The sequence below is a fragment of the Achroia grisella genome, unplaced genomic scaffold (assembly GCF_030625045.1).
Source record: "Achroia grisella isolate CSIRO2021 unplaced genomic scaffold, CSIRO_AGI_Agris_v1 utg669, whole genome shotgun sequence".
NCBI classification, from domain to species: domain Eukaryota; kingdom Metazoa; phylum Arthropoda; class Insecta; order Lepidoptera; family Pyralidae; genus Achroia; species Achroia grisella.
The window spans coordinates 773,987-800,987 of NW_026712988.1; the positions used below are offsets into that span (position 1 = coordinate 773,987).

General features: G+C 34.1%; 1 protein-coding gene across 1 annotated transcript; it reads right to left on the minus strand.

Annotated features, from left to right (window-relative positions):
• Positions 1-3,109: 3,109 nt before the first annotated feature.
• LOC131849923 (FK506-binding protein 5) lies at positions 3,110-16,487 on the minus strand. The gene is made up of 7 exons (XM_059200053.1): positions 12,712-16,487; positions 11,978-12,189; positions 11,102-11,309; positions 10,405-10,526; positions 8,369-8,547; positions 7,958-8,067; positions 3,110-3,446 (listed from the first exon to the last, which is right to left on the minus strand). Exons 1-7 carry the CDS (start codon positions 16,400-16,402, stop codon positions 3,142-3,144), a joined length of 4,827 nt encoding a protein of 1,608 aa, XP_059056036.1. The 5' UTR covers positions 16,403-16,487; the 3' UTR covers positions 3,110-3,141.
• Positions 16,488-27,001: the final 10,514 nt, after the last annotated feature.

Consider the following 27,001-nt stretch of genomic DNA (forward strand, 5'->3'; position numbering starts at 1 on the left):
TTTCTAATAAAAGTTATTTCTTTATTTTCATTGTTTTTTTTTATTTTTTTCTAAATACATACATAATATACTTAAAAAAACATCGATACAAACAATCATACTCATGAACACAAATGTTTGTACCGTATAAGCAGAGCTTGTATTGTGGGTACTAGACAACTGATATAAATACTAAGATATTATTTTTCTAAATACCTACATAAAATACTTAGAAAACACCCAGACCGATACAAACTATCATACTCATGAATACAAATGTTTGTACCCTATAAGTAGAGCTTGTGTTATGTGTACTAGACAACTGATATAAATACTTAGATATTATTTTTCTAAATACATACATAAAATACTTAGAAAACACCCAGACGGATACAAACAATCATACTCATGAATACAAATGTTTGTATAGTGCGAGAAATGAACCCGCGACCATTAGAAGTAAAGCGGTGTGCTAAACAGCTATACCATCAGGACCATCAGATTCAGGGTTGATTCTTAATTCTTTTGAAATAATCTCATGCGCTTGTTTGCTATTCCAATAATTACATAGTATAAAACAAAGTCGCTGTCGCTGTCTGTCCGTCCATATGTATACTTAAATCTTTAAAACTACTCAACGGAATTTGAAGCGGTTTTTTTTAATAGATAGAGTGATTCAAGAGGAAGGTTTTATACATAATACATGTACACCCGTGCGAAGCCGCGGCGAGTATATATTAGAGTATGTATTACCTACCTATTATATTAACAAGAGTACGTTGTAAAATATGTTGTAAAACACTGGATATAATAATTTAATGGTAACAACACTAAAACAACTGGCAATAGTCCAAGCTCCTCAAAAAAATAAAAAAAAAACATAAAAAACGATGCTTTGAACACGGTCACCCATCTTAAATATCACAACCTTGCTTAACCTCGCTACAGTTTCCTAAATAGAGAACATAAGACGAATATCATTGAATAGAATAGAATAGAAAATCATTTATTCAAATAAACTTAATTTAAGCACTTTTGAATAGTCATAACAATTTGTTTTTTATCTACCACTCGTTCGGAAAGCTGTCTCATCACAAGAAGAACGAGCAAGAAACTTATATGTTGCTCTTTTAAATAATCCTTGTAAGTTTACATTTACAAGTCGAAACGTGTGAATACAAACTACCAACAAGCACTAATTTTTTGGGTCAAATATAAATATGCAATAAGATTAAATCAGTCGTAGTGATAAGAGTAGACCAGTCCCTACAAGCAGCACTCGTTTCACGACTATGACGGATGAGCCAGCCAACACTGCGCTCGACCATATTTTAGGGAGCCCAATGACCCGGCCCACCACGCCGCCGCATGTCTGGACATTTTAGTGAGCATGACTACTCTACATTGACTATTATTTGATCTCTAATATCCTTTTGCTTCGTACATGATTGCATGCATATCGTACTGCATCATCTGCATGAGTTCTTAAAACAATGCTGAAAAAAAGATATGTATTCTACAACATATATATAAGTACTTAGTGTTAGGAAACAATTTTTGAGGAAAGTGACTTTAGTCACTCATAAAGATGTACTGAATTCCACCAAATATGGAAACCTGTTAAAAAAAAGAGTTTTTCAGATACCCCTGCCTATGGTACAGACAACCTTTGCTAAACGTTTTAGCCCATATATAGCTGTAAATTTATATAATATTCATGTGATATAAAAAAATGTTCTCTAGCTCAAGCCAAAATAAAAATAAAAGATTTTTTAATAAGTCTGGACTATGATCAATGTGAGAAATTGTTTCAAACCGAATTTTAATTACATAAAGCCTCAGTAGTACTTAATATGTGTATGTCTATTGTATGTATTAATATATTTTATATTTATTACTATTTATAGATATTTATTTATTATATATATACTTTGTAATATAACGCCATAAGTGTTGTGTGTGTTATTTCATTAAAGTTAACATATCAATTATGTGTAATGACTGAACCACACGATACAGACTTGCATGTCTAGTGTGTGGTCCGCAGTAATGTGTATTGAATGTAAAAGTGTTTTATTGGCCAATAAAGTTTATTATTATTATTTATTATTATTATTATTATATATGTAATACATGCAGATCCGTGCGAAGCCGCGGCGAGTAACTAGTAACACATATTTGGTAACTGTACATTACGATATTGTATTATGTATTTAACTCGTGTTGTGTTGTGTGTGTCGTTAATAAACTCGTGCTCTACAACTTCTGTCTCAGCTTTAGGTTTCTAATTCTAAAAAGACCTAACCTTCTACAGAGGGGGACTAATGATCCCATTGCTAGCAATGTACCATGTCAGATCGACCTCCACGCGGTTCCCCCTGGAAACCATCGTGATACATTCCCGGTGAATTTGTCACGTCGGGCTAACTGATCTGGCTTCATGTTCATCTTATCATCCTCCACTGGTGCCCCGCCAGCGTAAACCGTTAGCGCAGGCGGGTGCACCATTCCATTATCATCCTTTAAAAAAATATGTACCTTCTACAGAGAACTTTATCTTCAAATGCACATTGCAGATTTCTCCACGCTTCAAATGCTATTATGCTGTTTCTTACATAAAGTGCTACAAAATGTATACTTTGCGTATTAAATATTAAGACGTACATTGACAGTTTCTTACATTTGAAGTAAGAAAAAAGGGACACAAAATATTAAAAATTCTGACGTAAATTGAAATATAACAACATATTGCAACATGTCATTCTCTTCCACTGCTCTCTATCGGTCGTCATATCTGAGCATACTCTTCTTTTATTCATATCATCTTTCACACAATCCATCCATCTTTTCTCTTTTCTTAGGGCGTTCCTTCCCTTTACATCCATCCACATTCATATTAATTCATATTAAAAATTCTGACGTTAATTGAAATATAACAACATATTGCAATATGTCATTCTCTTCCACTGCTCTCTATCGGTCGTCATATCTGTGCATACTCTTCTTTTATTCAAATCATCTTTCACACAATCCATCCCTCTTTTTCTTCCATCTTTTCTTAGGGCGTCCCACATTCATATTAATTAATATTAAAAATTCTGACGTAAATTGAAACACAACATATTGCAACAACTTTATTTCAAAAACACAACAAACAAACACCTAAAACACACCACAGATAACTGAAAAACAATAATTCTTAAACAACAACGGCATCTCGTCATCCGTGATGAAGTTCCTATCAGGTCTGACGCTGGCAAACGGGTTGCGTCTCGGTTCTGCGACGAGGTTCAGCTCGAAGCCAGATACTTCCTCGATCCTGGTCAGATCTCGTCGTAATTCATCCAGAGTGTACGATGTTAGGACGAATGGAGTCTTCAACTTGAGGATGCAGTTGATGGTGGAAGGCCAGGAGTCTGTCCCGTTGTAAGTTGAAGATCGTTGGATGCTGGCATTGAAGGCGCATACTGAAATTAAAAGGAAGTTTATTAATAACAAACAAGAGGGGGGAAAGGGGATTGTTAGTAACGTGAAGTGATGATCATATTGCTAGCAATGTACCATGTCAGGTTGACCTCCACGCGGTTCTCCCTGGCAACCATCGTTATACATTCTTGGTGATTGTCACGATGGGCTAACTGACCTGACCTCATGCTCATCTTATCATCCTCCTTTGTCCATTCTATTATCATTAATAAAAAAAATAGCAAACAAGACGGCTTTGGTGATGTAGCGGTTTAGCACATCGCATTACTTCTGATGGTCGCAGATTCGATACCTCGCACGGTGCAAAGATACAGAAGTATGATTTAATCAGTCTGGGTGTTTTCTATGTATATATTTATCTAGGTATTCGTATCAATTGTCTAATACCAATAACACAAGCTCTGCTTACCGTGGGACTAGATGGCGCTGTGTTAATTGTCTAGTGTTATTTATTTATTTAAAACTGCCAAGGGGTTTGTTAGTAATGTGGAGTTATGACCCATAGCTAGCAATGTACCATGTCAGGTTGACATCTCGCGGTACCCCCTGGAAACCATCATGACAAATTCCTTGTGAATTTGTCAGGATGGGCTAACTGACCTGACCTCATGCTCATCTCATCATCCTCCACTGGTGCCCCGCCAGCGTAAATCGTTAGCGCAGGCGGGTGTAACATTCCATTATCATCCATGAAAAAAAATGCCAAACAAGTTTTTAGTAACTAATATTAAGTTATCTGTAGTAATATGGATCTTATAGCTGGCAATGTACCAGAATGACTTCCACACTCTCCCTGGAAACCATCGTAATAAATTCTTAACTTCTCATCTCACACAGTGGGCTAACTGCCCTGGCCTCACGCTCATCTCATCCTCCACTGGTGCCCCGCCAGCGTAAACCGTTAGCGCAGGCAAGTGCACCATTCCAATATCATTCATATATTGATCATCACATGATATTGACCTGTTTTGTTCCAGCACTGCCTCAGTTACGAAAATCATATGTAACCAATTCTTTAACGGTACATAGCCGTACATTATTTGTGTGTTCTGTGGATACATCGCTGCTTGTGGTTATGTTAGTCTATTTACTTGTACTGTATAACTACAAGTGAATTTTTTTTTTATTGGGTTGTTTGGGCTATTGTCAGATGTGTAGCACCTGTAGCACTGCGACCTACATAGATCTATTGTGCTCGCCCTTTTCAGAGTTCGCTACCTAGACCCGTCAGGGACAAGAATTGAAGGATATTCTTAGGAGCGATCGTTTTTATCTCCTCGGGAAAGAGTGTAAATTTTCCAAAGGAGATATTTCGTTTATGCATGAGTGGGCTACAACCACATAGGATGTGAAGCGGAGTTTCCTCTTCAGTTCGGCAGAATCTGCAGATACAACTGAAACACTGTCACGTGATTACTTCGATATGTTAAAATTGGATAATGAAAAATTTAATCCAGTAATACTATTGGCGAGGATTATTAATTGGCATGGGACAATTTGATATGACAAGTAACATGTAAAATTACACCGTTAGTCATCCTAAATAAATAAATAAAACAGCAGCCAAGCTTTATACCTTCACATAAATTCAAATTCAAATTCAAAAATCATTTATTCATGTAGGACATTTTAGCCGCTTATGAACGTCAAATTTTTCCATTCTAATTTTATTTTTTTTCCCTACCGTCCAGTTCGGTATATAGATCCAATTGAGAAGAACTGGCAAGAAACTCAATTGAATTACTTTTTTTTTAAAGCCAGTTTATTTACAATGTATATTTATATAGGTGTCTATGTCTAACATTAAATGAAAATTCGGTGCATGAACAACTATTGCCATGCACACTCGTCATTCATATAATCGTTTAGTGAGTAATAGGCTTTGCTCAGTAAATATGATTTAACAGATGTTTTGAATTTATTTAAGGGTATACCTATTAACTTTTTCTAAACGATACTTGGGGACAGCAAGTTTGTCTTTAAAGGCGACATCGTCCATATTTTGGTGAAAAAAGTTTTATGTACGTAATTTATCTTAATATTATTAAGATGCGTTTTGATGTTCTATAGTGAAAAGAACTACATACAGATAACCGACACATTCTTATTTATATATATTCGTAATAGGCATACAATTTTAAAATATCTACTATCTACAAACCCGTGGCATTCGCAGTTTAGTCAACACTAACTCGGCTTTCAAGCTATATCCGGACTCTATTTAATGATGATCAATCGTTCAGTGACAAAACACGTATAATATTATAAACACAATAACATTCAGAATTTGATCACCAATAGAGAAGGCGTAACGCTTAAAATAAAAGACCTATTAACTTTTTCTAAACGATACTTGGGTACAGCGAGTTTGTCTTTAAATCTTAAGTCATAAATTATGTAATGAATAAATGTACGAATCTTCCTGTTGGCATTACATTGAGTGATAACAATATCATCACGGCCAAAATACATCAATATTGACACCCGTCAATGTCGACATATTGTCGCATACCCAGACAAAGTATGAGACAATATGTCGACATTCCGAATATATCAATTCCTTGGCAACTACATATGTTGCATTTGAATAGATAGACAGGTAAATTCTTTATTCAACAATTACTGTAACACAGCATACACGAAGTACAGATAAAATAAATTAACAAATAAAAGAAAAGAAAGTTACTTTATATGCCGCAAAGATTAATAGAATAGAATCATCATTGCCTTGCGTTTATCCCATTATTTGTGGTGGTGTGTCGTACTCTTCCACTGCTCTCTATCGGTCGTCATATCTGAGCATACTCTTCTTTTATTCATATCATCTTTCACACAATCCATTCATCTTTTCTTAGGGGAACCCCTCCCTTTACATCCATCCACATTCATATTAATAGAATAGAAAATCATATATTCAAATAAACTTAATTTAAGCACTTTTGAATAGTCATAGTTATCATTCTTTCAATCTACCGCTCATTTGTAAAGCTGTTTCATCACAAGAAGAACGAGCAAGAAACTTGCGTGTTGCTCTTTTAAATAATTGTAACTTTACATTTCCAATTCGAACCTGCGAATATAAACCATCAACTAGCACTAATTTATTAGGGTCAGATATTAAATACACATTATGATTAAAACAGTCGTAGTGATTAGAGCAGTTCAGTCCCTACAAGCAGCACTCGTTCACGAGTATTATATACGAGCCAGTCATCACTACGCTCGACCATGTTTTAGGAAGCCCAATGGCTGGGCTCACCTGGCTCATCACGCCGCCACATGTCTGGACATTTTAGTGAGCATATCTACTCAATCCACTCGACCTCGTCATCATTACATAGTATAAAACAAAGTCGCTGTCTCTGTCTGTCCGTCCCTATGTATGGATAAATCTTTAAAACTACGCAACGGATTTTGAAGCGGTTTTTAATTGATAGAGTGATTCATGAGGTAGGTTTATATATACATGTACACTCGGGCTAGTAACTACTAAATACTAAATGGTAGTTATAGTACACTTTACATAATGATGCATGCGGCAATCAATACAAAAGCTACACTATTTTTCAAGAAAACAATAAGCAACTAACTCAGCATAAAGCCAGCAAATAACAAACAAGATTTGAAATTATTCAACAGTAGTTGTTGAATTCGTTGACAACCGTGTGTCACACTGGACGCCGTACATACAGTCATATAGGTCAGAAATGCTTGACGCAGTGCCAACAGGGTTGGCATATATCACACAACAACGAGGCAACATAATGAATAGGGTTGTCAACCTAAATACTCTTATGTATGAAGTCTTTTGTATAATTAAAATGGTGAACAAGCTGATACCACCTGTGGTAAAAGCGACGGTTGCCACTTGTAACCTTCGTCTTTATACACACACTACCTGAGCCTGCTGTTTCACCTGCGTGATATTTATAGCCTATGTTATTCTGATTTCAGCTGTATTAATGTAAAGTTTCATTAAAATCCATTCATTAGTCTTAGCATGAAAGAGTAACAAAAATCCATCCAACCATCTACTCACTAATTTCCGCGTTTATTAGCATTAAGAACAGCACTACGGATATCACGTTATCATATATATATGACGACCTCGGTGGTCTAGCGGTCTAACACACCGCTTTACGACCGATGGTCGCGGGTTCGTACCTCGCACGGCACAAACATTTCTATTCATGAGTATGATTGTTTGTATCGGTCTGGGTGTTTTCTATGTATAATATGTATGTATTTACAAAAAAAAACATCTATGTATCAGTCAGTGTCTAGATGGCGCTGTGGGAAAATGTCCTGAGATTATTATTATATATCGTCTAATACACAACCTACACACGAAGACGACTTTTTACAGTCTACCTAACTAGTAAATAGTGTGATAATAACTGACCTATATCTGCTGACCATGTTTAGAGAAAAGATGGTCTTGAACCATCATATCAGCTAAGTTGGATTGTCATTGAAATAAAAAGAACGTTACCTATATCTGGAGTGGCGAAATCGATGCTGTCATAGTATTCGTGATACGTCTTCTTATCCTCAAAGTTGAACAGCATCCGCCGTTTGTATTGCTGGCATTCTTCACAAAGCCTACAAACAATAAACGTATAGTCACAACTGTTACGAAATAATGGATTTTGAATGAATGAATGAACGAAATAATAAACGAATGTTTGAACGAATGAATGAGCTAATGAATTAACGAAAGAATGAACGAATTAATGAAAGAATGAATGAACGAAATAATGAACCAATGAATGAACGTATGAATGTACGAATGATTGAACAGATGAACGAATCGTGTTTTTTCTGTATCACATGTATGTTATGTGTCTTTAATTGTGAATAAAGAATTTTTCTATCTACATATCTATCTATTTAATTAACGTACTTGATTTTCTGAAGCAGATCCAATGGTAAGTTGGAGGGATTTAAATCAGGCGCTATCAGTACTATCCTTAGGTGCTGGACGTCAGGTCGTAGATGCAAGAAGAACACCTCCCATTTGTTCAATACATCCGCTTCGAACTGTAACTCAGCGCCGACTACGTGGATTGTGAATGATGACTTCTGTTGTATGGAAATTATTATTTTATTACCCACTAGCTTTAGCCCGCGGCTTTGCTCGCGCTAATTTATCCCCTTAGGGGTGGAATTTATCAAAATCCTTTCTTAGGGGAAGCCTACGTCATAGTAGCTGCATGCAAAGTCTCAGCCCGATCGGTTTAAAATTGACAAAGTTTCGTACAAACTGTCATCCCTTATTTTAGTCCCCTTGGGGGTAGAATTAATCAAAATCCTTTCTTAGCGGATGCCTATGTCATAACATCTACCTGCATGCCAAATTTCAGCCCCACCGTCCAGTGGTTAGGGCTGTGCGTTGATAGATCACTATGTCAGTCACCTTTGAGTTATATATATTTGACTCTGAGCCACGCAACTTCGTCTGCGTTTCATTTGCTATATTTTTCATTGCAGCTCCGCTTCTCTTGGTCGTAGCGTAATATTATATAACTTAAAGCTTTTCTCGACAAATGAACTATCCGACAAAATTTTTTTTTTCAATTCGAGCTATTAGTTCCTGAGATTAGCGCATTCAAACAAACAAACTCTTCAGCTTTATAATATTAGTATATATATAGTATAAATAATAAGAACAACATAGCAATTAAATCTCCAAGTGTTAATACTGTCAAAACTAGATCAATAATTTTATCTGTAATTCCGAATAGATACGATATTGAAACATTGAAGAAAAGAGCTAATTCCTTCTTAAAAAGGCGAACCAAAATTTTGACTCCTTTTCACGAAAAGAGCGCAGACGGAAGAATATGAAAATTCGAACACTTATAGTTTGTATAGAAAAGGAGTGCAAAATGATAATATTTTTAAATCTTATATATAAAATTCTCGTGTCACAGTTTTCGTACCCATACTCCTCCGAAAAGGCTTGACCGATTCTCATGAAATTTTGTGAGCGTATTGAGTAGGTCTGAGAATCGGCCAACATCTATTTTTCATTCCCCTAAATGTTAGGAGTAGTCCACTCCTAAATTTTTTTTTTTAATATAAGTCAAAACAACCTTTGCCGGGACAGGTAGTATATCCATAAAATATATTATATCAATAAAAGAAACATTAGACACACTACTATATATTTCATACACTCACTCATAGAAGCATAATCTTTGTTAATAGAATCTTAATAATGTTCAAACTTATAATTTCAATTTATTATAGTCGAATTTCGACCACTAGGTATCACTAGTACATAAAATTACGCCACTATCTCGTTTACTAACGATGTCCTCTCAAATATTACAAGATATTCAAATTACAATTCAAATACAAAAATCATTTATTCATGTAGGACATTTTAGCCGCTTATGAACGTCAAGTTTTTACATTTTTAATTTTTTTCCCTACCGTCCAGTTCGGTATATAGATCCAATTGAGAAGAACTGGCAAGAAACTCAATTGAAATACTTTTTTTTAAGGCCAGCCAGTTTATTTACAATGCATAGGTCTAATATAGGTGTCTATGTCTAACATTAAATGAAAATCCCGAACATGAAAACTATTGCCATGCACGCTCGTCATTCAAGTAATCGTTTAGTGAGTAATAGGCCTTGCTCAGTAAATATGATTTAACAGATGTTTTGAATTTATTTAAGGGTAATTCCAGTATATCCTTTGGTATCTTATTGTAAAATTTTATACCTATTCCCATAAGAGACCTATTGACTTTTTTTAAACGATACTTGGGGACAGCAAGTTTGTCTTTAAATCTAGTATTAATATTATGATAATAATTAGACTAAAATTAAAATAGATATTACTCAAGTAAAGTTATTTTTAATAATGGCTTGAATTTATTCTGCTGCTTCACGCAGAATGCAGGTACAAACAGTAAGAATAGATACTGACCTTAACAACACCATTGGCGTATGTAGAATTCAACTTGCTGGTATACAACTGGTGACTGTACGCGGTCGTGAGTGGTGCTGTGGCTAGTTGTGTCAACGCTGCATATTCAACATCATTCATATCTAATAACAATTCGAACAATATAACAAAACAAACAACCATAACGACTATTACACCAGGTGGTGTAGTCAGAAGGATTTTTTGAATGGATGATATGGTGTACCCGTCTGCGCTAACGGTATATGCTGGCGGGGCATCAATGGAGGATGATAGGATGAGCATGAATTTATCAAAATGGTTACCAGAAATGAAGTGAAATTCAACTTGACATGGTCCATTGCTAGCAATGAGGTCATCAGTCCACATAACTAACAATTTTCTCCTCCCCAGTCAGAGGTATTGGTAACTGACGATGTTATGGTAAATGCAACATTTGACTTGTCCAAGTCCATATTTCGCTCGGTATACTTTTAATCCAAAGTTGCTACTTTGGATTCAAAATATACCAAGTGGGCGAGCCTACTACCATTTTCGGATTCATTTTTGGTAGTTTGATTTTGGTGTCTTCTTCACCGGAGAGACGGGCAGATAAATTGACTCGACTAAGATTTTTTGCTATAGGTTAGATTACAAGGTTCAAAATTTCAAAACAGCCTCACAATGGCTTCGCTACCTCTTGGGCGTACCTTCAACTTACCAATTTTATCTTTGTAAATGGTGGCAAGAACTTCATTAATCTTCTCAGGTATATAGTACTGATCAATCATCACCCTGTTCGGAAGTTTTGGCTCCAGCCTGCCTTGTGTCTGCTGGTAACAGACCAACTTCTGATACAAGGAATACGACTTGCACCATCGCTGATGGGATTTTGGTAAATGTTCTGGATGATCTCGGCAGTAGGATACCTACAACAGTATTTTAGTTGAAAACTAAATCTTGGGGATTTATATCATCCTAACCTTTGTTACCCATTGTCTACTGCTAAAATAGTATTGTACATGTATATAAGCGACCGTTACCACATACCACGAGAGAGGACGGAACTGCCGTCGTAGTTTGATCGCCGAACAGTCAACACTAGGCTTCCAAGCTATATTCGAACTTTATTCAATGCTTGATGATGCCACATTCAGAGGCAAATCACGTGTCGTAATATGAGTGTAGACTCAATAATATTTGAATAGTATCATCAATAGAGAAGGTTATAACTCTTCTAGTAGCGGTCAGGTTTCCGCAAATAATATTTGTGTTACATATCTAACAAGTATCTCATAATAGCCAAATAGAATATAATAATAAAATATCCATTAAGTAAAAAAATCATTTTTGTTTTTCATAATATGCATAAATTTTAAATTATTTCATTATTAAGTAGCTATTTAATTCTTGTTTGTTTAATATCGTAAATAATCTATATGTAAATTATTTTACCTTTACCATTTACAGATATTTAGACTTTAACGCTACTATTTTTACCACATGTGTGGGTTTTGGTAGAACTTAAAATACATGAGTTTATATATTGAAATGCTAAAACGTATATTAACTCGATCATTTAAAGTGTTTATTTCACCTGCCCACATCCGTCGCAGTCCTCCAACATATTCTGTCTCCACTCCCTGCAGCCTATATCGGAACATATTCTCGGGTATAGCAGCATTTCCTGTTCCCAAGGCACTAATTTCCTCTTGAGTACCTTCTCGCAGGCCACTATCATTTGCATTCGGAGGAGTCTGTAGTTCTGTCCCGTTATGTTTCTCGCGTCTGCGTATATGTGTTTTTGATCTATAAAAAATATTATCACTGAGATGATGCAGATAGTATTTCAGTATAACAAAATTCCGAGGATTTTAAGTTTATTTGAAATATAATTTACATTATGTATAAGAAATTAGTACCTACATGAGTAACATGGAATCTAATCAAAGTTAAAACAGATTCATCTAAAATAAAATCAATATATGGTAAAAATTAATTAGAAATGCTGGTCTTGTTGAAATTGGCAGAAAAATATATCCCGCATACATTTAAGTGTAAACGCGAAAGTTTTTGAGTCCGGATGGACAGATGGATGTTTGTTACTGTTTCACACAAAAACTACTGAAAGGATTTTGATGAAACTTTACAATAATATAGCTTATACATCAGAATAGCACAGGCTACAAATTTCATACAGGTGCAACCGCTGGCATAGCTAGTAATTACATATATACAAAAAAATATTAATATACAAGAACAATAAATTCCTTAGTGACATCAAAAGTACATAAAAATATCATAATCAGATTAAGTAATATCATAACATACCTCTTAAATGTCCTACTGTAGATACAGCGAAACAGAGAGCTTGATGTTGGGCCCAGCCTTCATCTTTATGTTTTGGACAACAGTAGAATAACAAATTACAATAACTACACGAAATTCTGGATTGTTTTAAATCTTTCTTACATATATGACAAACATTAGGCAAAAAAACCTTCCTAAAAGTATACTTGTAAATATATTCATCAGTTTCATTAATCATCGAAGAAAAAGGCTCATCAATTGTTTTCTTTTTCATTAAATTTTTTATATTATTAGTCTGAGATTCTTTGGATTGCTTCCTATTTTCTATCTGCACGGAATCTTTTATTTTCACTTTTGCTAGTATTGCATTCGGTGGTTTATTTTTTTCCTTTTTATAATCAGTTCTATTCGATGATACAGGAATATCGGGGTGGCCTAACAAGTTTTTTGGCTGCGACACAGGGTTAATTTTTTCATTTGGCTCTTTATTTTTTTCTTTTACTGAGACATTGATGTTAATCTCTGAGTTCACTTGAGAGTTTTGAGCATCATCAGCGATTATTTCAAAGGTTTTATTTACGTCATCTAAACTTGACGTCATTGCGTCTTCAAAATTATCTATGGGCTCAAAATTGACTAAATTTTTATCATTACTCGTATTATTAGCCTCTGTTAAATCGTCAATTATATTTACTGATTGCTGTTTACTTTTTTCTTGAGACTTGTCAGTTTTTTGTTCACTTTTTTGTTCGGTTTTACTGCTTTCTGAGCTACATTTGTCACTACTTGTAGCACCAGTGGTTTTTGATTGATTTAAATTACTCCCTTGTTCTTGTTTTCCTTTTTTTTTCGATTTGCTTTTACCTTTATTGTCCTTTCTATTTTCACTTGTGGGTAACGTATGCGTTGTACTGGACACATTACTATCAGTAGCAATATTTTCAAAGATTGTAGATTTTATTTCACTTTTATCTTCTAAATTTGTAGGTAAGCTCTCCATTGCCTTTTCAAATGGAATAGTTTCAATGATTTTATTGTCGTCTACTGTAGGTAATACGTTAATTTCCTCACTTATTACAGTACTTTGTACGTCTCGTTCTTTATCCTCAATTTCTTCAATAAGATCAATGAAATCATCTCCTGTGCATTTTTCATCAGGTATAGGTTGATTTTGTTCTAGATCTGTTTTTTCAATTTTATCATCACTTTTTTCTAAACTTGTTAGCTCAGCGAGTGATTTTTCTATAGATAATCTTAATTCTTCCATATCTTGATTAACTTCTATCATTTTAGATTTCAGATCAGTCTTTTCTTGTTTCTCATCTGTATTTTTGACTGTAGGCGTAGATACATCTGATCCGGAAGCTATTTCTAAATCAGGAACTAATAATATGGGTGATGTTAATATATCTTTCGAATTATCTATAAATGGCGTATCAGGTAGAATATTGGGTATTTGTAAATTTGATTCTTCTGTTATTAAAAGTTCTTGTATTACTGTATTGTTATTATTATCTGTATTCTGTTGACTAATAGCTCGTGGATATTGTATACAGTCAGGGGTTATTTCACTAACTGATCCTTCCGATTCATCAGCTTTAACACTCTTGATATCTATTTCGTCAGGAGATGGTAAGTCATAAAACACTTCTTCACTAACATCGCCTGATTCTGCCTTACTTTTCTCTTTATTTTCAGTTGCTTCATCTTTGTTTTTACTCTCTTCCAATTTCTTTTGAACATCTTCAAGCTTGACAGGCGGTTTTGGCAATTTTTTGTTCTTTTTTCCTTTGCTAGTTTTTGGCAAAATATCTGTTTTACTTTCATGTGAAGTTCTATCGTCTTTAAATTCAGATTTATTTAAAAGTTGGTTATCAACTTCCTTAAACATTTCTTGTTTTTCCTTTAAAAATTGTTCCGTTTCAGGCTGAACTGTTTGGCTGGTTACTTTAAGCTGAATATCTGTAGCTATATCTGTAGAAACCTGAATGATATCTTTCTGTGCATCTTGAATACTTTGTATAACTTCTTTGTCCATTGTTGCCGTAGGTAGTTTAGGAGATTTCTCTCTTTTCTGCTTCACCTTCTCTATCCTGGTAGGCGTAGATTCATTGCCAGTATCTAAGCTTTTTATACTTTTTGTGGTAGCTATATCTTTTTCATGGGACTCTGTAACTTTTACTTCTAATGAAGTAATAGTTTTATCTAATGGGCTTTCAGAAACAATTACTTCTTTCGGCAGACTATCTTTAAATGATTGATCTGACTTTTTATCACTTTTCTTATCTACGGGCTTAATGATTTTAGCTTTAGGTTTTAGGATATTTTCTTCTAGTTGCTGCAATGCTTCATCTTTTTTCAAATTATTATCTGTATTCTCTTCATCAAAATGAATAGATGATATTAAATCAGTAGATGAAGATTTTATGTCTTCAGTTTCTGTTTCAGAATGTTTACCAATTTCTTGACCAATTTGTAGTTCATCCTCTTTTAAAATATTTCTTTTATCCTTTTTCTTTTTCTTATTTTTAGTACCTATATCTTTAATTGTATCTTTTAAAACTACTTCCTCTGGAATTTCCTGTGTAAGAAAACTAGATGGAATTTCTTCTAATTTATTTTCCATTTTTTGATCTTGTATTTTTTCCGTACTCAAGTCTTCAGCTATAAATAATTCAGATTCTTCATTTAATTTATTTTGAATGGTTGTGGTACAAGATTGCTCTTCTTTTAGATGTAAGATATCTGAATCATGTTTTTTTCTTTTGTTTTTCTTCTTAGACGACTTTACTTCTTCTGCTGCTTCATGAGGCAACTCTGGAGTATTTGTCTGTTCAACTTTACATGTATCTTTTACAGCTTCCTCTGGATGTTCCTTTGTTAATATACTTGCTGAAATTTCTTCTAATTTCTTTTCAATTTTCTGGGCTTTCTTTTCTTCATTAATACTTTCTATATTCTGGCTACTTAAATCTTCTCCTATAAATACTTCTGATTCTTCTTTTAACTGGTTTTGAGTAGTTGTGGTATAAGATTGTTCTTCTTTTTGAAGTATTTTATCTGAGTCATGATGTGTTTTCCTTTTGTTTTTCTTCTTAGACGGCTTTATTTCTTCCACTGTTTCAACAGGTAACTCTGGATTTTTTGTTTGTTCAACTGTCTTAACTGTATTAAGCAATTCACTTGGTATTAAATTTGTATTATTTTTACTAATCTCTGTTACCTCTTTCTCTTTTTCTGAAACCAAATCCTCAAATTGTTGCAGTTCATGTAAGTTTTTCTTATTTTTGTTTTTTTTCTTTCGTGCTGTAGGCGTTATATCAGGTATTTCTGGAGCTGTAGCTGCTTCATTCATTAACTCAATTTCCTCTACTTTTATCTCATCTACAACTACAGGTATAGTTTGTTCTAAAACTGAGTCGAGTAATTTGTCAACATTAGTCTCTTCTGTCTCCGCATCTTTATCTTGCTTTTTCTTCTTACCTCTATTTCTCTTCGGTTTTTTAGGTGTATTACTGTCATCCTTTACCTCAGTTGCGATATTGGGAATATCACTAATAATTTCAGGGACTCGCTGTTCATTTTCACTTTCAACTATATCACTGACATGTAATTTTTCTTCCTTCTCCTGTGCTATCTCTTCTTTTACTTGAGGTGGATTTAGATTAGGTGGCTTGTTAGGCCGTTTCCCTTTGCCTTTCTTGCTGCTCATTTTAATTTCACTGCACACAAAAATATTATCACCTCAATCATTTAATTTTACTCCAATCGCAACGTCTGGCCGTTTCTAAATCCAGTTCACTTCTGACCGAATTATCTCACCCACTTTATTTTTGTCACGTAATATTCACGTGTGATACCTACTTGAAAATGTCATTTGAGATCTGTCAAACGATTTTGCATCGTGCTCACAAGTTAGTAAAGTTTATTTTGAAGTGTTAATGTCCCGTTTCTGTTGTTTTGCGAGCCGTAACGCATTATGAGGAAGCGATCTGTTGCCAAAATGCATTAGTGCATTGCCACAGAAACTGATCTAAATATACATGGAGCTCGTATCGGAAAGCTATTGTATTTGATACGTAACCTGTAATTAATTTTACTGTCGTCTATATACAGAAACAGTATATCACGTTATCACGTGATACCACTTGATGATAATACTAAATGGCAAGATCATTCCAGAGAACTAAGTAGTCTTAATTATCACAAAGTTTGGGGGAGGCCTATGTCCAGCAGTGGACGTCTTCCGGGCTGCGATGATGATGATGATGATGATGAACACAAAGTTTGCCTCAGGAAAATGTGTCATAAGTATGGGTAAGGTCGACAGCTTTTGTATTTCAGCCGTGTATGTAACTGAATTACTGTAATAATCTTCATTTACTATCAGATCGGCCGTATGCTTGTTTGCCACCATTGCGGCATAAAAAAACTATCCCTGGACAACACAGACGGCGTCATCGAGTCCTTGTGCTAAGCAGTGCTTGTTTTATGAGTACTAGACAACTGATATAATTACATATATTTGTTTGTAAATGCGTACATAATATAAAACACGCAGACCGATACAAACAATCATACTCGTGAATTCAATTCTTTGCACTGTACAAGGAATCGAACCCGCAACCGGTGGAAATAAGCGGTGTGTTAAACCGAGACCACAGAGGCCGTCAAATATCAATAAAAAAATATTCTATTATTAACTGCATCTTAACACGAATAATTTTATCTATACATATAAATAAAATTGTAGTGCCTGTTTGTAATATTGAAATAACCGTTTTTTACTATATGCATATGAATATAAATACGGTACATACACCAAAATAACCTTTTCTACAATTTTTGTCTGTCTGTCCGTTTGTTCCGGCTAATCTCTGAAATGGCTGAACCGATTTTGACGGGATTTTTTTTAGCAGGTAGCTGATGTAATAGGGAGTAACTTATGCTACTTTTATTTTAGTCGAAATTTCTTTTTTTATTTTAAAAAAAGAAAAAAATTTACTTTCGTTTATTCCCTTATAAAACGCCAATTTCATATGTTAGGACTAACTTGTTTTGGTTTTTTTTATCTAAAACACAATCCCCGCGTGTCATATTGTAAAGTCGACCTAAATCTTTCATGCTTCGATACGCGAGTGTCATATTTTTTACTAATATTTTACCCTTCAAAAATATTCCAACTTATACCCTAACATTACAATTTACAATTAAGACCATTACTGCTTTCGTAATAGAGTCCACATATTCCTTTTTAGTCGTAAAATTAAACTTGTATCAACAGAGTGGCCCCTATTTTTGAAATGCTAATAAGTGCTGAAGGGTTCGATCCAACCCTTAATAGAACGGGAGCCAAACATCTTGTTTTATTGTAATTTTATTACAATAATGTATTGTAACGTTTTGTTTCCAATATTCAGGTCATTCGAGTGTTCTTTGACGCGTGTATATGTCATAAAAATGAATAGATTAATTCAGATTTAAATGTGACAATGACATTGTCACAATAGATTAATAAATAATGGAAATTAAAGGAATGTTACTAATATTATAAACGCGAAAGTTTAAATTCAAATTCAAAATATCTTTATTCATGTAGGTCTATTACAGACTCCTATGATATGTCAAATCTACCGTCAGTTCGGAATGATTTCGAGATGAGAAGAACTGACAAGAAACTCAGCTCGTATTCTTTTTAAATAAATGTTGTACATGTTTACAATAATACAGATTCATTTTTAAATTTATCTTTGTATGTTTGTAAGGTATACGTGAATAGATGGATGTATGTTTGTTACTCTTTCATGCAAAATCTACTCAACTATTTTTGATGGTACTTTCCAGTAATATAGCTTATATATAAGAATAACACATAGGCTATTATTGAAAAAGATATTATGTAAATTAAATGAAATGTAATTTTTTTTTATAATACAGGGGACAAACGAGCATGCGGCTCACCTGATGGTAAGTGATTACCGCCGCCCATGAGCACCCGGAACACCAGAGGAATTGCAAGTACGTTGTCGGCCTTTTAAAAAGGAATAGGCTATTTTCTTGAAGGTTTCAATATCGTATCGGTTCGGAAATACACAGGTACAAACAATCATACTCATGAATACAAATGTTTGCACCGTACGAGGTATCGAACCAGCGACCATCGGGAGTAAAGCGGTGTGCTAAACCGCTAGACCACCGAGGCCGGCAAACGTAATATCCTCCAGGTGAGCCTTCAGCTCATTTGCAATTCAGTGAAATAAAAAATTCCAAATATCGTTGACCCCTTTCTGCACGCCATTTTGGTTTTCTTTTAGGACTATATGCTGTCCCATACATCGCTAACTGAAAAGACAGAGAGAGCAGTAATTATGACTGCGCGGACGCAACAGTAAGGATTGTAATATGGAATGGCACTAATTATTTATTAGTTAACATTTGTCGGGTAATTTAATTGTTTAAGTGTTTTATACGACTTTTGAATCTTTTTCCAGGCATATTTAGAACAGACTCTGTTTCAGAAAGTTGTAAAACTACACGTCTCTGGTAGTTTGTTATAAAACCTTACGTAATTAACATAAAACAAATAACTAACTTTAGTTCCGTTTAACTACTTTAACTTATTTACGTTTTATATTTAGGTAATATAAATATTGTTTTGAAATGATATAAGTTATTAAAAAACCTTCTAATTAATTAACCACGTCACAAATGTAACAAATTGTTATGATATCATTAAAAATCATGCCACGCATAGATACCGTATGTTACAAGAGTCCATTTCCATATTACTCGGACTGACATCAAATCCGCAAATGTCATATGGCGCGTGCGTGACTGAAATACACAGAGTAATAATGTAGTAGATACTCCAGAGTAGTGGCAATATAATAAATATTTAAAAGAGAGACACGCAATTTCCTTCGTATTCTTCTTGTGATGAGTTTGATATTTGGTAAAATTGCAAGAGTTGCAAGAGGTAGAAAAAAAGGTATTCCAAAGTAATGGCAGAATAAAATTTATTTATAAGAGTACCACGCAAGTTTCTTACTCGTTCTCCTTATGATGAGTCTGCATTCCTAATAAGAGATAGAATAAAAACTAAAATACTTCAGAATAGTGGCAGAATAACTTTTATTTAAAAGAGTACCACGCAAGTTTCTTGCTAGTTCTCCTCGTGATGAGTCTGCATTCCAAATAAGAGGTAGAATTCAAACAAAGATGCTAGAGAATAATGGCGGAATAACATTTATTTAAAAGAGCGACACGCAACTTTCTTTCTTATTCTTCTTGTGATGAGTCTGCTTTCCCAATGGGATGTAGAATTAAAAAAATTGGACTTCAAAAGTGCTTATCCAAAAGTACAACATTTTAAAGTTGAAATGTGCGAATACAAACTACCAAATTAGAGTCAAAATATGAAATACACAATTAACTGCTAAAATAACTAAATGAAAGTAAATCAGTCGTTAAGAACGGCTTTTTTTTGTGTAATATTGCTTTCGATTGTATGTACCGAATAAACACATATTCTTTCTTAATTTCATTAATAACAATTCTGATTCAGCTGTAATTGAAACTTGTTAAAATTCTGCTCCGTTCTATTTCGTACGAAAAATACGTGTGACAATGTCCGCTGTGACGGACATGTGTTTCATCAAAAACTGTACAGCACTAATTTTTTTAAACATTTTTCCTGTATTTACTTCAAATCCAAAAATGCGACTACTAAAAAAATCAGAATCTTTTGCTACAAAAATCTCCGTCGAATTAAGGGTTAACAGGTAGAATAAAAAAAAAGGTAATTAACATTAAATTCCAATATTGCCTCAACCAAAAAAATAGTGCCACAACCCTATTTAAAAATTGCAAGAACCTGGCAACATCGGTAATGTCAAATTTGTCTCCTTGATTAAAAACAGACTATAGTCAGTCTCTATTAATAATTACTCTGTGTATTTTGCATAATATTTAAGTAGGGCGCACGTAATATTATGTCCTGTTAAATTAGGGGTTATACAAAAAGACACTCCAACTGTGTGGACAAAGGGGTCCGTGCCGTTTGTGTAATGCCCGGCTTAGGTTCGATTCCCATGCTGTCATAGTAGCTTACAAATGTTTTAAATTAGTTTAACAAGAGATCTGAATAATTAATACCAGCGTACGAGAAAAAAAAATAGTTCAAAAGGATGTCGCCACAAAGGAAGCGGCAGATATTACTATAAACTAGCTGTTCCCGCGACTTCGTTCGCGTGGAATTTAACTTTATTTTTCTAAAATAAAAGTAATCTAAGTTACTCCTTATTACATCAGTTACTTGCCAAAAAAAGTCCCATCAAAAAAAAATTCTTCGTCCGTATAAAATTGGAAATAAGATTTTGTAAATTGGTAAATAAAATAGGAGTGTCTGTTTGTAATATTGAAATAATCGTTTTTTACTACATGCATATGAATATAAATACGGTACATACACTAAAATAACATTTATTACATTCTCTCTTTCAGCTAATCTCTGAAATGTCTGGACCGATTTTGACGGGACTTTATTGGTAGGTAGTTGATGTAATAGTAACACGAGACGGTAATAGAAATTTTTTTACAAAAGAGTACCTTGTAATATGACAAATTATAGATCAAATGATGATTCTTTATATTATATACATACAGTGGACCCCCGGTTATCCGACAAACGTTTTGCAGGGCAGTGTCGGACCATCGTATTTGTCGGATTATAGAGTGCTGCTTAAGGGTCCTCTGCTTATAGTCCGGAATTTTTTACAAAAGAGTATCTTGTAATCCGACAAATTACAGATCCAGTGATGATTCTTTGTATTATATACATATACAGTGGACCCCCGGTTATCCGACAAACGTTTTGCAGGGCAGTGTCGGACCATCGTATTTGTCGGATTATAGAGTGCTGCTTAAGGGTCCTCTGCTTCCGGTCCGGAATTTTTTACAAAAGAGTATCTTGTAATCCGACAAATTACAGATCCAGTGATAAGATTCTATGTTATATATGTATGTATGTATATGCACTCTGAAGTATATTGTCAAAGTAATATTCAATAACAAATAATAGACAATGTCGGATTACAAGGGGGGCCGGATTACCGCGGGTCCACTGTATAGCAATAAATGCTTTTTATTTTTTATTTTATTAGTTGATGTAATAAGGAGTAACTTAGGATTCTGTTATTTTAGAAAAATAAAGTTAAATTCCACGCGGACGAAGTCGCATGTACAGCTAGTCTATAAAACATCTGTTAAATAATATTTACTGCACATCTAGAGTAATAAGCTTTATTACTCACTAAACAATTACTTGAATGACGAGCGTGCATGGCAATAGTTGTTCATGCACGGGATTTTCATTTAATGTTAGACATAGACACCTATATAAATATACATTGTAAATAAACTGGCTTTAAAAAAAAAAGTCAGTTGAGTTTCTTACCAATTGAATCTGTAAGTAAGTATATATTAATACAAAAATATTGCCAACTACGAATTTGAACCTGCGACCACCGGAAGATGGTATGCTATACCTCTAGTCCACCGAGGCCCTCAGAATGTATATCATCATTACATAATATAAAATAAAGTCGCTGTCGCTGTCTGTCCCTATGTATGCTTAAATGTTGAAAACTACGCAACGGATTTTGAAGCGATTTTTTTTAAATAGATAGAGTGATTCAAGAGGAAGGTTTATATGAATAATACATGTACACCCGTGCGAAGCCGGGGCGAGTAGCTAGTCAATCATGTATTTTATTAACTAGAGTTAATAAAATTATGACACGTGACTTTAAAATGAATACATTTCATCAAATAAATCTGTCCAGACCAGCTGATGTCAATGACCTTTATTCACTGACAAGTAGGCGAAGGGATATCCGGGGACTGGGGGAGGTGAGAGGGTGTAATATAAAGGGTGGATACAATACAACCCTGATTGTGTTTGTGTCTGTTTCCATTGTCATACGGTTTATTTCTATTTATAAATCTATATTTAAACCTTTTTTCTAACCACTAGCTGTGCCCGCGATTTCAATCGCATGAAATTTATAGACAGCTTTTACACGCGGCTTCGCTCGCATAACTTCATTACTGGCTAGATGACGCTGAAGTAATAAAATGTAAATATTTAATTTTTTTGTTTTAAAAAAAAATTGTTTTTAATAAAAAAAAGAGTATCCTATGTTCATTCTAATACCTCCAAGAACATGTGTACAAAATTTCATGATGATCGGTTCAGTAGTTTTTGCGTGAAAGCGTAAAAAATATACCTACTTTCACATTTATAATTAGTTAGATATGTGATTCTGATGCATAAGCTATATTACTGTAAAGTTTCATCAAAATCCGTTCCGTAGTTTTTGCGTGAAAGAGTAACAAACATCCATACTTACAAACTTTCGCGTTTATTATTAAGATTAAGATATACCATGCTTGCTTGCCATTTCAACAGTTCAAATTCAAATTCAAAATATATTTATTCATGTAGGTCTATTACAGACTCTTATGATATGTCAAATCTACCGTCAGTTCGGACTGATTTCAAGATGAGAAGAACTGACAAGAAACTCAGCTCGTATTCTTTTCAAATAAATGTTATACATGTTTACAATAATACAGATACATTTAAATTCAAATTTGGGAGAATAGAGTGACCACCAGCATATGCTATTGCAATAGCAACAAGTCTAGTCAGTGTTCGTAACAAGAACAGACCAGTCCCCACAAGCAGCATCCGTTCACGAGTATGACCGATAAGAGACTCTCTTAATATCTATTTATAACTCAAACGTAACAAAAGAATCTAGAAATAGATCATTTTTAGTTTACAATGGAAACGCACCGACATCCCATCCAGAGTTACAACTGAAAAAGTACATCGTAGGAACCCCCAATAATTTAATTTACAATCCGAAATCTACCTTATTCAGGACCAACGACACCAGCCAAAACCAGAAAGGCAAGATTCCGAGGCAAGGCTCATTTTGCGGATTTACCGTATGGTTGAAATTCAAATGACACTACTATAACCTTGATATAACAGTATTATAGCACGACAAGGTATTAAGGTCTTTAAAGTTATACAGATGAGAGTTTAAATTCGCTTGCGAATGAGATATAATATTGCTAATTTTTCCGCCTCTAACATTGTACTCAATTTTCGATTTTATTGTTAAGAATATAAAGTATGTTTGTGATTGTTGAATAATTGTTCAAATACTTTAACGGAATGGTTGAATATTACTCGTGGGAGACTTTCATTCCACGTTGGGATATCTTACTTCCTTTTACCAATTTTGGGCATGAAAATAATCTTTTTTGCATATTTATGAAATTTTTAATCGACTTCTTAAGAATTTTTTTTCATCTCAAATATTTTTTTACAGCTAGTTTCACTAGTCGTATACCGTGACGTTCCTTTCTTATATAACTCGGGAACATTACACCTTAGTCTTCCTGAATGACAACATGATAACGTGATGTTCATAGTTAATCAGATCCGGCATATTTTTTTCGACGTATTAATTTATACATATAAATAAAATTGGAGTGTCTGTTTGAAATATTAAAATAACCGTTCTTTACTACATGCATATGAATATAAATATGGTACATACACCAAAATAACATTTTTTGAAATTTTTGTCTGTCTGTCTGTTTGTTCCGGCTAATCTCTGAAACGATGACCGATTTTGACGGAACTTTTATTGATGTAATAAACCTAGGCTACTTTGATTTTAGAAAAATCTTTTAATTTAGAATAATAAAGTTAAATTCCACGCGGACGAAGTCGCGGGTACAGCTAGTAACAAATAAATTTCATTTCAATTTCAATACTTTTGCGAAAAAATCTAAGCTATCATCAAAGTCAGATCCGTGTGTTTGTGTGAGAACCCTTATTAATCTCCCGTCTATGCTATACACTAATTTTGCTGGCAATGCAATAACATGGCAACCTTTGTTCGATCCCTTCATATACCTACGTTTAGAATTACGGTACTCGCAATATATGTACAGGGCAGGTCTACCTCTGTAGTTGTGAAAGGCTAGACGAGTATTTGAGGGTGGTTTATATTCTAAACTAGCTGTTACCCGCGATTTCGTCCGCGTTGAATTTAATCTTCTTTATAATATTAAAATAAATAAAATTTCTTAAATGCATGTAGTTTTAATTATATAATTCAGCACATTATTTACAGTTTATTCATATTTTTTATATTTTGATAAAGAGCTCGAAGTTTAATATTTATGTCATTTTCTTAGTAATAAGTATAGTATAAGTATGGAGCCAACAGAATATCAGCGCTGCAGAGTTATCTGTAGCATTATGCTGAGTTGGCTACTTTTTCACTTTTGCGGCACATAAAGTCACCTACATTTCTTTTATTAATTCGTGTTTTTCTGTATCTCATGTATTTTATGTGTCTGTAATTGTGAATAAAGAATTTATCTATCTATCTAATCTGAGTTATTAGTAGCTGTTGAAAATTAAGCCTATTATACTTTTTTATAGCCACATACGTTTTAATGTTACCATCACTATTCTTCTTTTGTTTTTTCATTGCAATTGATCTTTTCACAATATTCATTCATTCATTCATAATTTAAGAGCTGTGCTCATGTCGGTGGAGCTCCCGCCACCTTCCACGATCTTCTTTCAGTCCCTTTAGCTGTTGATACGACACGACTCCAACTTTTTCTTTAACTTGCTTGATATAGCTGTGTCTCGGTCTTCCCCTTCCTCTCTTTCCATCTATTTTTCCTTCTTTAATATTTTCACAATATACGGAAGCAAATTATTTTCATTTATTTATTTAGTTTTCTTTCAATCATCATAATCAACTGAGAAATATATAATACTACCCAACAGTAGCCTTATAACCTTAGCTTTCTGCGTGTGAAAACCCGTCAAAAGCTGTCCAGTCGTTTCAGAGATTAGCAAGAACAAACAGACTTACAATTTTTTTTATATCAGTACCGTATCAGATCAAAGCTGTTAATTTGAAATTACAGACACTTCAATTGTATATATTTGCATTAATATTTGAAAATAAATAACTCAACATTTTACACGTACAAAGAGCGATTACCATTACGTTTTTAAAACATGTACACCAATGACTACTAATATGCGTGCGAGGAATCGAACCCGCGACCATCTAATATAAAGCAGTGTACTAACCGCTAGACCACCGACCGTCATGGTCTCTGCCAGTCCAGTCACATAAAAAGGAAGTAAAGCCACAGCACACGCATAAGGTAAGTGGCTTTATATAACGCGCCACCGGTAAAGCTTTTGAAAGAACGGTCCGGTCGTATTTGCATATAAATTGCTCCACCCCCAATGTTTTATTAGGGTTGCCGTGAGATAGAACCCCTGTTGCGAGTTAATTATTATTCAGGTATATTAATTTGTTAGTATCGGCGTGATAGATTGTTTCATAAACGTCCCTACATATGGCTTGATCCCTAATTATAAACATAAATATATATGCAACGACATGAAACTACAATATACTAATACATATTACATTTAAAAATTGACACGCAAAGACAAGCAAGAACATGTTTTTAGCTCTAATTATTGGAAAAATAATCTTTATTGAAATAAAACGGAAGACGCAGCGTGGGAAGGGCTCCAGCAAGGTGGACCGACGATCTGGTCAAGATCGCTGGAAGGCATTGGATGCGAGCAGCGCAGGACCGATCGTGGTGATCTTTGGGGGAGGCCTATGACAAGCAGTGGACGTCTTCCGAGCTGCAATGATGATGAAATACACTTATGTAGTATAATCTCAGGACAATTCACACCCAAGTTAAGCTAGCTAAAGCTTGTGTTATGGGTACTAGATAACTAATACAAATACATAGATATTTTTGTCGTAAATACATGCAAATTGTGAGTGAGCAACACGCAAGTTTCTTGCTTCATTCTTCTTATTTCCATAGATTAGATTATTATTTATTTAGATTACAATAGATTTACAATAATACAATATCATTTTTAACTTAAAATTTGGGTGACCACCGGCATATGCTATTGCAAAAGCAAATAGTCTAATCAGTGTTCGTAACCTGAACAGACCAATAAAGATCGATAAGTACCATGAAAAAAATTCCGAAATAATGAAATATCGTTTCGATTTTTTTTATTTGATGACGTTTTGCACGTTTATCGTATTTTAGATAGTTAACTTTTTACTTAAGACCAATAAAGTCTAAGTAAAAAACAATAATGAAATATTTTTTTTTATTTGAATGCAGTATTTAGATGTAACCCTGGCAAATTTAGCAT